Genomic DNA, 15,807 nt, shown 5'->3' with positions numbered 1-15,807 from the left:
ATGAAACGTCTTCAAAACTTCCAAAAAATTCTTCTAGAAATTTTCTTATAAGAAATGCTTAGTTTTTTTCTTTCATAATTAACTAATTAACTTTTGTAATGAGTTTAAATTTTTACTCGGGAGTGTAGGAGCAGTACATTTTGACACATTGTGATTCTCTGTTTACCAAAGAATGTGTTTCTGTTTACCAAAAATGTGTTTCTCTGTTTACCAAAGAATGTGTTTCTCTGTTTACCAAAGAATGTGTTTCTCTGTTTACCAAAGAATGTGTTTCTCTGTTTACCAAAAATGTGTTTCTCTGTTTACCAAATAATGTGTTTCTCTGTTTAACCAAAGAATGTGTTTCTCTGTTTATCAAAGAATGTGCTTGTTTACCAAAGATTGTGGTTCTCTATATACCAAAAATGTGTTTCTCTGTTTACCAAAAATGTGTTTCTCTGTTTACCAAATAATGTGTTTCTCTGTTTACCAAATAATGTGTTTCTCTGTTTAACCAAAGATTGTGTTTCTCTGTTTACCAAAAATGTGTTTCTCTGTTTACCAAAAATGTGTTTCTCTGTTTACCAAAGAATGTGTTTCTCTGTTTACCAAAAAATGTGTTTGTCTGTTTACCAAAAATGTGTTCCTCTTTTTACCAAAGAATGTGTTTCTCTGTTTACCACTTAAAGAATGTGTTTCTCTGTTTACCAAAGAATGTGTTTCTCTGTTTACCAAAGAATGTGTTTCTCTGTTTACCAAAGAATGTATTTCTCTGTTTACCAAAGAATGTGTTTCTCTGTTTACCAAAGAATGTGTTTCTCTGTTTACCAAATAATGTGTTTCTCTGTTTACCAAAGAATATTTCTCTGTTTACCAAAGAATGTGTTTGTCTGTTTACCAAAGATTGTGTTTCTCTGTTTACCACCTATGGTTCTACTACTTTAATGACTTTCAAATATTGGCCCACATTATCGCGACTCTTAATGGCTACGCTCTTTGCCGGAAATGTCCGGCAGCCAACCGGCAGACCCCTATGGGTAGTCTGGCGGTAAGTGGGGCTGGAACTGAAATCTATTTTATCAGATCTCTTTGCGAGCAGAAAGGCGGCAAATAGCGTTTGATCAACTCAGGAAAATCTGGCACGATATTTCACCCTGACCGGATATAATATCGTGGGAACAAAATGGCTTCCATCTAGTTTTATAGCCGCTACATAATCAGACGCTAATCAGTCACGTGATACTGGTTTCTAATTATAGAATCTGACAGCGTCAGTGGGGCCACTATATGAAGTGGTGTCTGTCACATAGATGATTGTTTCTCTGTCATATGCCATGTGGTCTGACATAGTAACAAGTTGACTGACACAGTGACATATGGTCTGAAACAATGACATGTGGCCTGACGTAATGACATGTGGACTGACATGTGGTCTGAAAAAATGACATGTGGACTGACATAATGACAAGTGGTCTGACGTAATGAAATGTTAACTGACACAATGACATATGGTCTGAAACAATGACACGTGGACTGACACCATGACATGTTTACTGACATGATGACATGTGGACTGACACCATGACATGTTTACTGACATGATGACACGTGGACTGACACCATTTTTCTGTCCAACAGCTGTGTCAGGATGACGTGTTGTCCGACAAAAAGCGCTACCCCACCTTCGCCCGGACCTTCCCCCCGGCCGTCCAGATGACCGGCTCAGTTGTCTCCCTGCTCAAGTTCTACAACTGGACCAAGTTCTCCATCGTCTATCAGAAGGAGGAAACGTGCGTCTCTTTACGACTAGTTTTATGTTTTTATACGTTTTTTATACGTTTTTATACGTTTTTACACGGTTTTATATGTTTAACATGTTTTATACGGTTTTATACGTTTTTTATACGTTTTTTATAAGTTTTTACACGTTTTTATACGTTTTTATACGTTTTTATACGTTTTCATACGTTTTTATACGTCTTTAAATGTTTAACATGTTTTATACGTTTATACACGTTTTTTTGTTTAACATGTTTTTATACGTTAATACGTTTTTTATATACACATTTGTGCTAACTTTCAAAACCGTATTTTTTAACTTTTAGCTATTCATTACAGTAAATTTAAAAAAAAAAAATTAATCTACATCGAATAACAAAAGGGGAGGTAAAGTGATTACTATTAGCGACCATTCGTCCAGCCAGGAAACTGGTCACTTGTGGTCGCTAATGTTGTCACACCAAGAACTGACACGGAACGTATAAGGGGCAGATAATTCTAATTTCATTGTCTGGTTGTAAAGCTAATATTTTGGCGTGTCGGGTGTTGACTTTATGAAGAACATACGAAGTGTAAAGAATGAATATGGGTTCGACCATTATTGTTGGCATGGATAGAAAACGTGGGGTTTGTTGGCATCAAAGCGGCCAAAAATTAAGCCTGAAAATAATTCAGAAATTAGATTTTAAAAAATCAATGTTATAAAAGTTGCAAATTTAGAGAACTTGAAAATATTTTTAAGGCTACATTTGTATTTCTTTTCATCAAATCTAAATTTTAACCCGAAGTCCCACCGTCGTAAGACAATCGCTGATTGGCTGTTCAGGATCTCGGTGGTCGATATTCTGAAAACACAACTTCTTGTAAAAACACTTCTACAAAACGAAATGAGTACTTAAACCTTTACTGATAAAAATGTTAAATCAAATTATTTTTTTAAACCACGTGACCTAGTTCAGCCATGATTGTTATTTTGTGTAATAAAATGTAAACAACCAATTTTTTTAAAAATGGTGTTTAGTTAAGGAAAATACTAAAACAACAATTACATTAAATCTTATTAATCATGTCTGTCGAAAATCATACGGGTTTTTATAACCATTTTTATTTTATTTTTTTATTATTTATAACCGTACTAGAATTTTGAAATATTTATATACCATTTCGAGACTATTCACAGTAAGAATTGACCCACACTTTTTTTTACAAGCTTTTATTTAGTTCGCAACGTCTGTTTTTTTGTTTGTGGGTTTGTGGAAATCTTGTTACTCAATTTTGACCCAATTCTAATGAAGCGATTTTGTTCAAATTTTCTAGAAATGTTCCACTTCGATGACAATCCAAGTCTATCTAATTTTTAATTTAATTAAATGTTTAATTAGTCATTAATTAATTAAACGGTTTCGAAACTAAGGGGACATAACAAAATTAAATTACTCGATAGATTACTATATTCAATAACAGAAGGGGAGATAACTAGCTAGACGCCATCACCCGACCAGTCTAGTGAGCTGTGGTTCAAGCCTAATGTTTACAATTGCACAGCCGGGTCGAATTAGTTTAGACTATTTGAAAATAAGAAAATTAAGAACTTGCAATTATCTGTAAAATATTGTCACGGACAATATTAAAAAACCTGATTCAATCAACCAAATGTTTACTGTTTCAGGCAACATTGACCAATTGATCAACCAAATGTTTACTGTTGCAGGCAACATTGACCAATTGACCAACCAAATGTTTACTGTTGCAGGCAACATTGACCAACCAAATGTTTACTGTTGCAGGCAACATTGACCAATTAACCAACCAAATGTTTACTGTTGCAGGCAACATTGACCAACCAAATGTTTACTGTTGCAGGCAACATTGACCAATTGACCAACCAAATGTTTACTGTTGCAGGCAACATTGACCAATTGACCAACCAAATGTTTACTGTTGCAGGCAACATTGACCAATTGACCAACCAAATGTTTACTGTTGCAGGCAACATTGACCAATTGACCAACCAAATGTTTACTGTTGCAGGCAACATTAACCAACCAAATGTTTACTGTTGCAGGCAACATTGACCAATTGATCAACCAAATGTTTACTGTTGCAGGCAACATTGACCAATTGATCAACCAAATGTTTACTGTTGCAGGCAACATTGACCAATTGACCAACCAAATGTTTACTGTTGCAGGCAACATTGACCAATTGACCAACCAAATGTTTACTGTTGCAGGCAACATTGACCAATTGACCAACCAAATGTTTACTGTTGCAGGCAACATTGACCAATTGACCAACCAAATGTTTACTGTTGCAGGCAACATTGACCAACCAAATGTTTACTGTTGCAGGCAACATTGACCAATTGACCAACCAAATGTTTACTGTTGCAGGCAACATTGACCAATTGACCAACCAAATGTTTACTGTTGCAGGCAACATTGACCAATTGACCAACCAAATGTTTACTGTTGCAGGCAACATTGACCAATTGACCAACCAAATGTTTACAGTTTCAGGCAACATTGACCAATTGACCAACCAAATGTTTACTGTTGCAGGCAACATTAACCAACCAAATGTTTACAGTTTCAGGCAACATTGACCAATTGACCAACCAAATGTTTACTGTTGCAGGCAACATTAACCAACCAAATGTTTACTGTTGCAGGCAACATTAACCAACCAAATGTTTACTGTTGCAGGCAACATTGACCAGTTGACCAACCAAATGTTTACTGTTGCAGGCAACATTGACCAATTAACCAACCAAATGTTTACTGTTGCAGGCAACATTGACCAATTGACCAACCAAATGTTTACTGTTGCATGCAACATTGACCAATTGACCAACCAAATGTTTACTGTTGTAGGCAACATTGACCAACCAAATGTTTACTGTTGCAGGCAACATTGACCAATTGATCAACCAAATGTTTACTGTTGCAGGCAACATTAACCAACCAAATGTTTACTGTTGCAGGCAACATTAACCAACCAAATGTTTACTGTTGCAGGCAACATTGACCAATTGATCAACCAAATGTTTACTGTTGCAGGCAACATTGACCAATTGACCAACCAAATGTTTACTGTTGCAGGCAACATGGGCCGAGTGAGAACATCGCACGACGGTTGGGGGAGCTGGCCTCACAACACAACATGAGCATAAACCACGTGATACCCTACAACTCCAGGTACTTCCCCCAGTTCAACGTCAGCATCTTCAAGGAGATCATTGAGTCGTCGTATGTGGATACCAGGGGTAAATGTTATGTGGTGGTCACTATATGTGTGGTCACTATATGTGTGGTCACTATATGTGTGGTCACTATATGTGGTGTCACTATATGTGTGGTCACTATATGTGTGGTCCCTATATGTGTGGTCACTATATGTGTGGTCACTATATGTGTGGTCACTATATGTGTGGTCACTATATGTGGTGGTCACTATATGTGTGGTCACTATATGTGTGGTCACTATATGTGTGGTCACTATATGTGGTGGTCACTATATTTGTGGACACTATATGTGTGGTCACTATATGTGGTGTCACTATATGTGTGGTCACTATATGTGGTGGTCACTATATTTGTGGACACTATATGTGTGGTCACTATATGTGGTGTCACTATATGTGTGGTCACTATATGTGTGGTCACTATATGTGTGGTCACTATATGTGTGGTCACTATATGTGTGGTCACTATATGTGGTGGTCACTATATGTGTGGTCACTATATGTGTGGTCACTATATGTGTGGTCACTATATGTGGTGGTCACTATATGTGTGGTCACTATATGTGGTGGTCACTATATGTGTGGTCACTATATGTGTGGTCACTATATGTGTGGTCACTATATGTGGTGGTCACTATATGTCACTATATGTGTGGTCACTATATGTGTGGTCAGTATATGTGTGGTAACTGTATGTCACTATATGTGTGGTCACTATATGTGTGGTCACTATATGTGTGGTCACTATATGTGTGGTCACTATATGTGTGGTCACTATATGTGGTGGTCACTATATGTGTGGTCACTATATGTGTGGTCACTATATGTGTGGTCACTATATGTGTGGTCACTATATGTGTGGTCACTATATGTGTGGTCACTATATGTGTGGTCACTATATGTGTGGTCACTATATGTGTGGTCACTGTATGTGTGGGTGGTCACTGTATGTGGTGGTCACTATATGTGTGGTCACTATATGTGTGGTCACTATATGTGTGGTCACTATATGTGTGGGTGGTCACTGTATGTGTGGGTGGTCACTGTATGTGTGGTCACTATATGTGCGGTCACTGTATGTGTGGTCACTATATGTGTGGTCACTATATGTGTGGTCACTATATGTGTGGTCACTATATGTGTGGTCACTATATGTGTGGTCACTATATGTGTGGTCACTATATGTGTGGTCACTATATGTGTGGTCACTATATGTGTGGTCACTATATGTGTGGTCACTATATGTGTGGTCACTATATGTGTGGTCACTATATGTGTGGTCACTATATGTGTGGTCACTATATGTGTGGGTGGTCACTGTATGTGTGGGTGGTCACTGTATGTGTGGTCACTATATGTGTGGTCACTATATGTGTGGTCACTATATGTGTGGTCACTATATGTGTGGTCACTATATGTGTGGTCACTATATGTGTGGTCACTATATGTGTGGTCACTATATGTGTGGTCACTATATGTGTGGTCACTATATGTGTGGTCACTATATGTTGAGGTCACTATATGTGTGGTGACTATATGTGTGGTAACTATATGTGTGGTCACTGTATGTCACTATATGTGTGGTCACTATATGTGTGGTCACTATATGTTTACGGTCACTGTATGTCACTATATGTGGTGGTCACTATATGTGTGGTCACTATATGTGTGGTCACTATATGTTGAGGTCACTATATGTGTGGTGACTATATGTGTGGTAACTATATGTGTGGTCACTGTATGTCACTATATGTGTGGTCACTATATGTGTGGTCACTATATGTTTACGGTCACTGTATGTCACTATATGTGGTGGTCACTATATGTGTGGTCACTATATGTGTGGTCACTATATGTGTGGTCACTATATGTGTGGTCACTATATGTTGTGTTGTGGTCACTATATGTGTGGTCACTATATGTGTGGTCACTATATGTGTGGTCACTATATGTGTGGTCACTATATGTGTGGTCACTATATGTGTGGTCACTATATGTTGAGGTCACTATATGTGTGGTCACTATATGTGTGGTCACTATTTGTGTGGTCACTATATGTGTGGTCACTATATGTGTGGTCACTATATGTGTGGTCACTATTTGTGTGGTCACTATATGTGTGGTCACTATATGTGTGGTCACTATATGTGTGGTCACTATATGTGTGGTCACTATATGTGGGGTCACTGTATGTTGTTAACACCATCAAATCACCTGTGTCACCTACCCCCTCTCCCCCACCCCCAGTCTATGTGTTTATCGGCCACCTGAACCCCCTAGTGGACTTCATGATTAACCTGGGTGACCGTGGGCTGCTGGACACTGGGCAGTATGTCGTCATCTATGTGGAACACATCGAGGGCGTCCCCATGGAGAGGGAGAAATATTTTAAACGTGAGTACTGGGGGGGGGGGGGAGTCAGTGGGTGGGTGGGGTAGGTGCTTTATGGGTGGGTGGGGTAGGTGCTTTATGGGTGGGTGGGGTAGGCGCTTTATGGGTGGGTGGGGTAGGTGCTTTATGGGTGGGTGGGGTAGGTGCTTTATGGGTGGGTGGGGTAGGTGCTTTATGGGTGGGTGGGGTAAATGCTTTATGGGTGGGTGGGGTAAATGCTTTATGGGTGGGTGGGGTAAATGCTTTATGGGTGGGGTAGGTGCTTTATGGGTGGGTGGGGTAAATGTTTTATGGGTGGGGTAGGTGCTTTATGGGTGGGTGGGGTAAATGTTTTATGGGTGGGTGGGGTAAATGCTTTATGGGTGGGGTAGGTGCTTTATGGGTGGGTGGGGTAGGTGCTTTATGGGTGGGTGGGGTATGTGCTTTATGGGTGGGTGGGGTAAATGTTTTATGGGTGGGTGGGGTAAATGCTTTATGGGTGGGGTAGGTGCTCTATGGGTGGGTGGGGTAAATGTTTTATGGGTGGGTGGGGTAAATGCTTTATGGGTGGGTTAGGTGCTCTGTGTGTGTGTGTGTGTGTGTGTGTGGGTTAGGTGCGCTATCGGTGAACGGAAAAAAAGTCACAGGAAAAAAAACCACAGAAAAAATGTCAGTTTTAACTAGGAAATAAACCGGGAGTGATCTCCCCTAAACTTTCTCGAATATTCTTATATAAAACAACAGGGGATGGTAACTGGGGATATAGTTATGATTTTTAATCCATTTTAAATACTTAAACTTTTAAAAATAGAATAGAATCTCATAAAAAAAACATTGCGCACCAAGCAAACGCCGAATAAAAACGCGTATAATAGTGCGCAATATTATTAGTACTTTAAAAATTTACATTAGTTTTTTGAGAAATCGGAAGTAGCGTAAATTACTCCTTCCAGTCAACGGAAATTACTCAAAATTTAACAGAAGGTAGAGAATTAGATCTTTTACTTACATGTGAAATTTCATTTATCTATCTGAAATAGTACTCAAGTTATAGGCTTTTGAAAAATTCAAAGTAGGAAAAGTACCACTTCCGGTTATCGGAAATCGCTCAAAAGTTGATACGGATCTACGATTTTGATAAAATACTTATATATGAAATTTCATCAACCTAGCTGTAACGGTACTCAAGTTATCGTGTTTACACACGGACAGACAGACAGACAGACAGACACACACACACACAGACATACGGACAAGATTGCAAAATTATGTTTTTCCGTATCAGTGAGGTGTAAAACGTCGAGATTTGTAAAAATCTCGATTTTTTTTTTTTGCACGATTACAATACTTTCTCTATACTACGTATATACGAGAAAGTAAAAAAGTCACAGAAAAAAGTCACAATAGAAATATTTTATCGGAAATAAAGTCACAGAAATAAAGTCACAGAAAAAAGTCACAAAAATCTTTTCAGAAATATTTTGATTTATTTGTTGCAATTGTAGTTATTTTTTTTTTATTGTTGTGGGTTATATTTTTGATAGCATATATTATTTATAAACGTTAAACGCATAATGGTTTATAACAATTAAAAGTAAAATACTCTAAGATAATTTACACAACAACCTCAACTTCTGTTCCGTATTTAGTTAAATACGCGACTGAAAAGCTAATTATATAAGAAATTTAGGCACATCATTGTGTTTTGCATATGTTTTGCCGTAGGCTGTTCTCTAGTCGGCCTTCCCTCAGAAGGCATTGTCGGAACATATTTTGTGTTGTGGACGTTTTGTGTCAATGACAGCCTTTGAACCGTGTCGGCTTTCTGTTTTGATCCTCAGTTTTGTTATGTAATGAGCGTGATCAATGTGGGCAGTAAAGATGGTTGAACTAAACATAACTATCGTTGCGATGAGGTGAGGGCAGCAAGTAAGCTGAACTTACCATTTCACGGTAATTTAATATTGGTATTTAAAAAAAACACGATGAAAACTGAGGACGGTGGAACATTCTATTAAATGCTATTAATATTATGTTTTACATAATTACAATCTACATACTTTAAACTAAATATTTTTAGACGAATTATAAATATTACCATGCGTATACAACCTACACACATAACATTACATTTAATTAATCCTAAGTTAATTTTGCTCTCTCTGAATATATAATTCATAAAAGTATTAACAAATATCATGCAAATATATATTTGTGACTTTTTTTTCCTGTGACTTTTTTTCCTGTGACTTTTTTTCCTGTGACTTTTTTTCCTGTGACTTTTTTTCTGTGTTTTTTTTTTCCTGTGTTTTTTTCCTGTGACTTTTTTTCCTACAATCGCGCTATCGGCTGTTGGGGTTATGGTTAGGTGTTGTGTTGGGCTTTGTGCGGTAAGCTTGGGTTGAATGCAAACGCTTTAATATTTAAGTGCTGAGCACCTAATGCGTATTGGCCTTTTGTATGGTCTGGCCATGCAATAAAAACCAGACCAGATTAAATTAAGAAAATAACTGCTCCCCGTTCACCCCCTACCCAGGGCTCCCCGTGCCTCCATACATTGTTTAATTGTAATCCCTTCTCTGACAAAAAAAAATGGCGGTTACAAATGTTTAAAGAGTCTCACAGGACAGTCATGAAACTACAGGAAATAGAAGTGGGGGATTAAAGTCTAGATTCATGGGGTGATTCATTAGCCACATGTGGCGTGTGCTAGCGAGTGGTGTGGGGGTGATGTGTGGGAGGATGTGTGGTGTGGTGTGTAGATGAGGTATGAAGAGTAGAGTGGGGGACGAAGGATTAAAATATCCTTTAACGTTATCCTACCTGTGGTTGGGTGTCCTAACATATTTTATATCAAGAGCAGACTGATCCAGACCTTTAGCCGTTGGTCTCATTTAGCTCCAGCTAGAAATACGAGACTGAAATTGGTGCTTCAGGCTAGTTCAACTCTAACAAAATATAAAGCAAATACTTGATACTGAGATAAGCGAAGAGATACATTAAAAAAATTCGGATGATAAAACTAATCGCCAAAATAAGTATCGAATGACCTGAGGTGGGCTAAGTCGACTATTCACCAAGTATCGAACGATTAAAAGTGGGCTAACCCGACTACTCACCACCAATGATCGAACGACTAGGGGTGGACCAACTCGACTACTCACAAAGTATCGAACGACTAGGGGTGGACCTACACGACTACTCGCCAAAATCCACCATGTGAGGTACCATCTTATTGACACAACTGTGAACCCGAGCCACAAATCTTTGCCAACACATTAATAAATCACTGCTAATTAGCGTGACAAGGGAGATGACCTTTCTTGTCTTAATTACCGCCCTTGGGGTCTCCTCTGTGCTGAATGGCAATTATCTCTGACGGCCAGTTTCTAAATGATCGTAGCTCAGGGCAGCCCTGTCTGAGCTCATCTTTAGCTCAGGGCAGCTCGGGACGTCTTTGGTAACAAAACGTCACGAGTTTTACAACATCCTCAGCGCAGGGGCATCACTCACAACATACAACAACAACATACAACAACAACATACAACAACAACATACAACAACAACAACATACAACAACAACATACAACAACAACATACAACAACAACATACAACAACAACATACAACAACAACATACAACAACAACATACAACAACAACATACAACAACATACAATAACAACATACAACAACAACATTCAACTACAACATACAACAGCATATAACAAAAACATTCAACAACAACATGCAACAACAACATGCAAGAACAACATGCCACAACAACACGCAACAACAACATGCAACGCAACAACAACATACAACATGCACCACTAAACAACGGCGAGTCTTCATATTCTCTCTCTAAAGAATTAACTGAACTCATGGCAAGTAAAATCCATTCTATGGCCTCGATGTAAATTTTTTAGAAGGCTAAAAAATGTTTTAATTACTGCCAAACAATCTGCAATCTGATACTACTGTTTGCATCAACAAGTTTACATCTAATATATAATCTAATACAATTCGCTGAATGTGGTTGAACAAACATTCTCTCGTACACTGCGTGTGTAACTGATATTTTTAATTGTAATCTTATACCATCCGATGTGGTGGTAAAGTTTTAAAAACTGACCAATCGATGTTTAAAATGGTGCTCACTCACTAGTAGCAGGAAAATTCTTGGTCACTGTTTTTGGTGACTTTTGTTTTGGCCACTCAGATTTTGGCTGTTTCATATTTGTCAAATTTAGTTAGGGTCCGGTTAAAGGTTAGGCCTCTAAGATATCCCGAGGGTCACTTTGGTTCTGGCTCCCACGTTTTTAGTCCACTTAGGTTTCTGTCATTAAAGATTTGGCAACACAAGGTCAGTTATTGTTTGGCCACAATAGGCCAGTTATAATTTGGCCACAAAACACTAGTTAAAATTTGGCCACTTCAGTTCTGGTCGTAGAGGTTGAGTACCGTGTCCAGTAAACATAGTGTGTAGAGATGATAAACAAAACAACACACTTTTGAAATATGGGAGCAACTCAATGGGTGGGGTGGTTGTAATGCCCGTTAGTACACGGGGTGCTGCTGTCACATCCCTCACATCAAATCTACAGGAACGTTCGAGAAGAAGCCAGGGGCGACACCCAACATCCGGGGCGCCCGCTCCCTCCTGGTGATCAAACCCAGCACCAACACCAACAACAAGACGGAGCAGTTCCAGGACAAGGTGCGATCATACAGTCATAACAGTGGCACCTGGCGGCAACAGGTGAGTGTCTGATGGATGGATGGAGGCAACAGGTGAGTGTCTGATGGATGGAGGCAACAGGTGAGTGTCTGATGGATGGAGGCAACAGGTGAGTGTCTGATGGATGGAGGCAACAGGTGAGTGTCTGATGGATGGAGACAACAGGTGAGTGTCTGATGGATGGATGGAGGCAACAGGTGAGTGTCTGATGGATGGAGGCAACAGGTGAGTGTCTGATGGATGGAGGCAACAGGTGAGTGTCTGATGGATGGAGGCAACAGGTGAGTGTCTGATGGATGGAGGCAACAGGTGAGTGTCTGATGGATGGAGGCAACAGGTGAGTGTCTGATGGATGGATGGAGGCAACAGGTGAGTGTCTGATGGATGGATGGAGGCAACAGGTGAGTGTCTGATGGATGGAGGCAACAGGTGAGTGTCTGATGGATGGAGGCAACAGGTGAGTGTCTGATGGATGGAGGCAACAGGTGAGTGTCTGATGGATGGAGGCAACAGGTGAGTGTCTGATGGATGGATGGAGGCAACAGGTGAGTGTCTGATGGATGGAGGCAACAGGTGAGTGTCTGATGGATGGATGGAGGCAACAGGTGAGTGTCTGATGGATGGATGGAGGCAACAGGTGAGTGTCTGATGGATGGAGGCAACAGGTGAGTGTCTGATGGATGGAGGCAACAGGTGAGTGTCTGATGGATGGAGGCAACAGGTGAGTGTCTGATGGATGGATGGAGGCAACAGGTGAGTGTCTGATGGATGGATGGAGGCAACAGGTGAGTGTCTGATGGATGGAGGCTACAGGTGAGTGTCTGATGGATGGAGGGAGGCAACAGGTGAGTGATGGATGGATGGATGGAGGCAACAGGTGAGTGACTGATGGATGGAGGCAACAGGTGAGTGTCTGATGGATGGAGGCAACAGGTGAGTGTCTGATGGATGGATGGAGGCAACAGGTGAGTGTCTGATGGATGGAGGCAACAGGTGAGTGTCTGATGGATGGAGGCAACAGGTGAGTGTCTGATGGATGGATGGAGGCTACAGGTGAGTGATGGATGGATGGATGAAGGCAACAGGTGAGTGTCTGATGGATGGATGGAGGCAACAGGTGAGTGTCTGATGGATGGAGGCAACAGGTGAGTGTCTGATGGATGGAGGCAACAGGTGAGTGTCTGATGGATGGAGGCTACAGGTGAGTGTCTGATGGATGGATGGAGGCAATAGGTGAGTGTCTGATGGATGGATGGAGGCAACAGGTGAGTGTCTGATGGATGGATGGAGGCAACAGGTGAGTGTCTGATGGATGGATGGGGGCAACAGGTGAGTGTCTGATGGATGGATGGAGGCAACAGGTGAGTGTCTGATGGATGGAGGCAACAGGTGAGTGTCTGATGGATGGAGGCAACAGGTGAGTGTCTGATGGATGGAGGCAACAGGTGAGTGTCTGATGGATGGAGGCAACAGGTGAGTGTCTGATGGATGGATGGAGGCAACAGGTGAGTGTCTGATGGATGGAGGCAACAGGTGAGTGTCTGATGGATGGAGGCAACACGTGAGTGTCTGATGGATGGATGGAGGCAACAGGTGAGTGTCTGATGGATGGATGGAGACAACAGGTGAGTGTCTGATGGATAGATGGAGGCAACAGGTGAGTGTCTGATGGATGGAGGCAACAGGTGAGTGTCTGATGGATGGAGGCAACAGGTGAGTGTCTGATGGATGGAGGCAACAGGTGAGTGTCTGATGGCTGGAGGCAACAGGTGAGTGTCTGATGGATGGAGGCAACAGGTGAGTGTCTGATGGATGGAGGCAACAGGTGAGTGTCTGATGGATGGAGGCAACAAGTGAGTGTCTGATGGATGGATGGAGGCTACAGGTGAGTGTCTGATGGATGGAGGCAACAGGTGAGTGTCTGATGGATGGAGGCAACAGGTGAGTGTCTGATGGATGGATGGAGGCAACAGGTGAGTGTCTGATGGATGGAGGCAACAGGTGAGTGTCTGATGTATGGATGGAGGCAACAGGTGAGTGTCTGATGGATGGAGGCAACAGGTGAGTGTCTGATGGATGGAGGCAACAGGTGAGTGTCTGATGGATGGAGGCAACAGGTGAGTGATAGATGGATGGATGGAGGCTACAGGTGAGTGTCTGATTGATGGATGGAGGCTACAGGTGAGTGTCTGATGGATGGAGGCAACAGGTGAGTGTCTGATGGATGGATGGAGGCAACAGGTGAGTGGGCCTTTTGTTCCTCTATTGACGACGACAAATGTCATTCGTGCTTGTTGTTTTATGACTAGCAGTTTTTCTCAGTCGACCCTAATCCTGGGACGGTGGGAGACAACCCACATGAACTAATTTAACTGAGTGCATTAATAAAGGATTGATATTTGAATGGCTGAGTCATGTGGGACTGCTCGCGTTGTTCTACTGTTCAGCGACTTCTGTATTCGTTGGATCCGCTACACAAATATTATTTTAACATTTTAAATTGAATAGGAGCAACAGACATTGCACAGAAAGACGGAATATTTAGCTTAAACACTCAGATACGTTGAGTATATATGAACACTAGAAGCTATTTTGGTATGGTGTAGATAGGCATATAAAGTGTTTCTTTCAGACTTTTTTTCTCCGGGGAGGGGGGGGACTTGAAATTTTCTATATAAATTTCATTTCGTTCTGGGGGCGATAGACTTTCTTTGGGGGGGGGGGGGGGGTTTGGGGGGGGGGGGGCTCGGAAAGAGATGCCTGGAAGAAACTCTGGGCATATAGCGTGTTAAACATTGTATGTTTCATATTCAACTCCTATCTTATTACACCAATTATATTCTACCAATATTAAACCAAGTCTTCCAATATTTCTTCCACTCGCCGTCAACTTCCGGGTACCCTTTCAGTGACGTCATGAACACCACTTCCGGTTGGCTGCTGACGTAACCTGTTCACTTGACGAAAAAAATGTCGGTCTGTCTTCTCATTTCCCATCCATTCAACTTGAACACGATCAGGCGATCTTGAAAAAGTTAATTTATTTTTCCCGACTATTGGGAAAATAACAGTTGTTGGATTCAGTGCCCTATCCACGGATATGTTGATAGTGTATCCACGGATAGGTTGATAGTGTATCCACTTATAGGCTAATAGTGTATTCACAGATAGGTTGATAGTGTATCCACGGATACTTTGACTACAAGACCATTTTTATCAAGGGCAGCTCATGGACGCAAGAAACCTTCTGTGTTATGTCCAGACGAACCAACCAACAAACGAACGGGGGATGGGGTGGGGGAGGTATTGGGGGTGGGGGATATATGTTTGAGGTTACACATCCGCAAAGTCAATTGGTAAAACGTCACCGGAATTCAACCTAAAAATAAACTCAACTCACGTGCACATTTAGGAGTAGGTGCTTACGTGATCACTTCTCTAGGTCTCTGGTTTTAACGTGATCTTCCAATGTGAACTGTGGGTCACAGGGTGTCTCCCAACATGACCTCCACCAACGTGATCTCTCCCAACGTGACCTCGCCCAACGTGATCTCTCCCAACGTGACCTCCCCCAACGTGATCTCTCCCAACGTGATCTCTCCCAACGTGACCTCCCCCAACGTGATCTCTCCCAACGTGATCTCTCCCAACGTGATCTCTCCCAACGTGATCTCTCCCAACGTGATCTCTCCCAA

The 15,807-nt window shown here is 41.2% G+C and overlaps 1 protein-coding gene across 1 annotated transcript in view; it reads left to right on the top strand.

Annotated features, from left to right (window-relative positions):
* Positions 1 to 1,623: 1,623 nt before the first annotated feature.
* The window catches only part of LOC131941310 (receptor-type guanylate cyclase Gyc76C), a 54,535-nt gene continuing 40,351 nt past the window's right edge, over positions 1,624 to 15,807 (top strand). Inside the window, exons 1-4 of the mRNA XM_059300504.1 lie at positions 1,624 to 1,769; positions 4,860 to 5,023; positions 7,250 to 7,396; positions 11,979 to 12,133. Coding sequence (XP_059156487.1) covers positions 1,693 to 1,769; positions 4,860 to 5,023; positions 7,250 to 7,396; positions 11,979 to 12,133 — 543 coding nt within the window. The 5' untranslated portion in view covers positions 1,624 to 1,692. The remainder of the gene's footprint in view (positions 1,770 to 4,859; positions 5,024 to 7,249; positions 7,397 to 11,978; positions 12,134 to 15,807) is intronic.

Source organism: Physella acuta, unplaced genomic scaffold, assembly GCF_028476545.2.
Source record: "Physella acuta isolate Inbredline_101_S28 unplaced genomic scaffold, ASM2847654v3 ptg000357l, whole genome shotgun sequence".
Taxonomy (NCBI): domain Eukaryota; kingdom Metazoa; phylum Mollusca; class Gastropoda; family Physidae; genus Physella; species Physella acuta.
The sequence above is the reverse complement of the archived record's forward strand: the minus strand, read 5'-3'. Positions and strand labels throughout refer to the sequence as shown.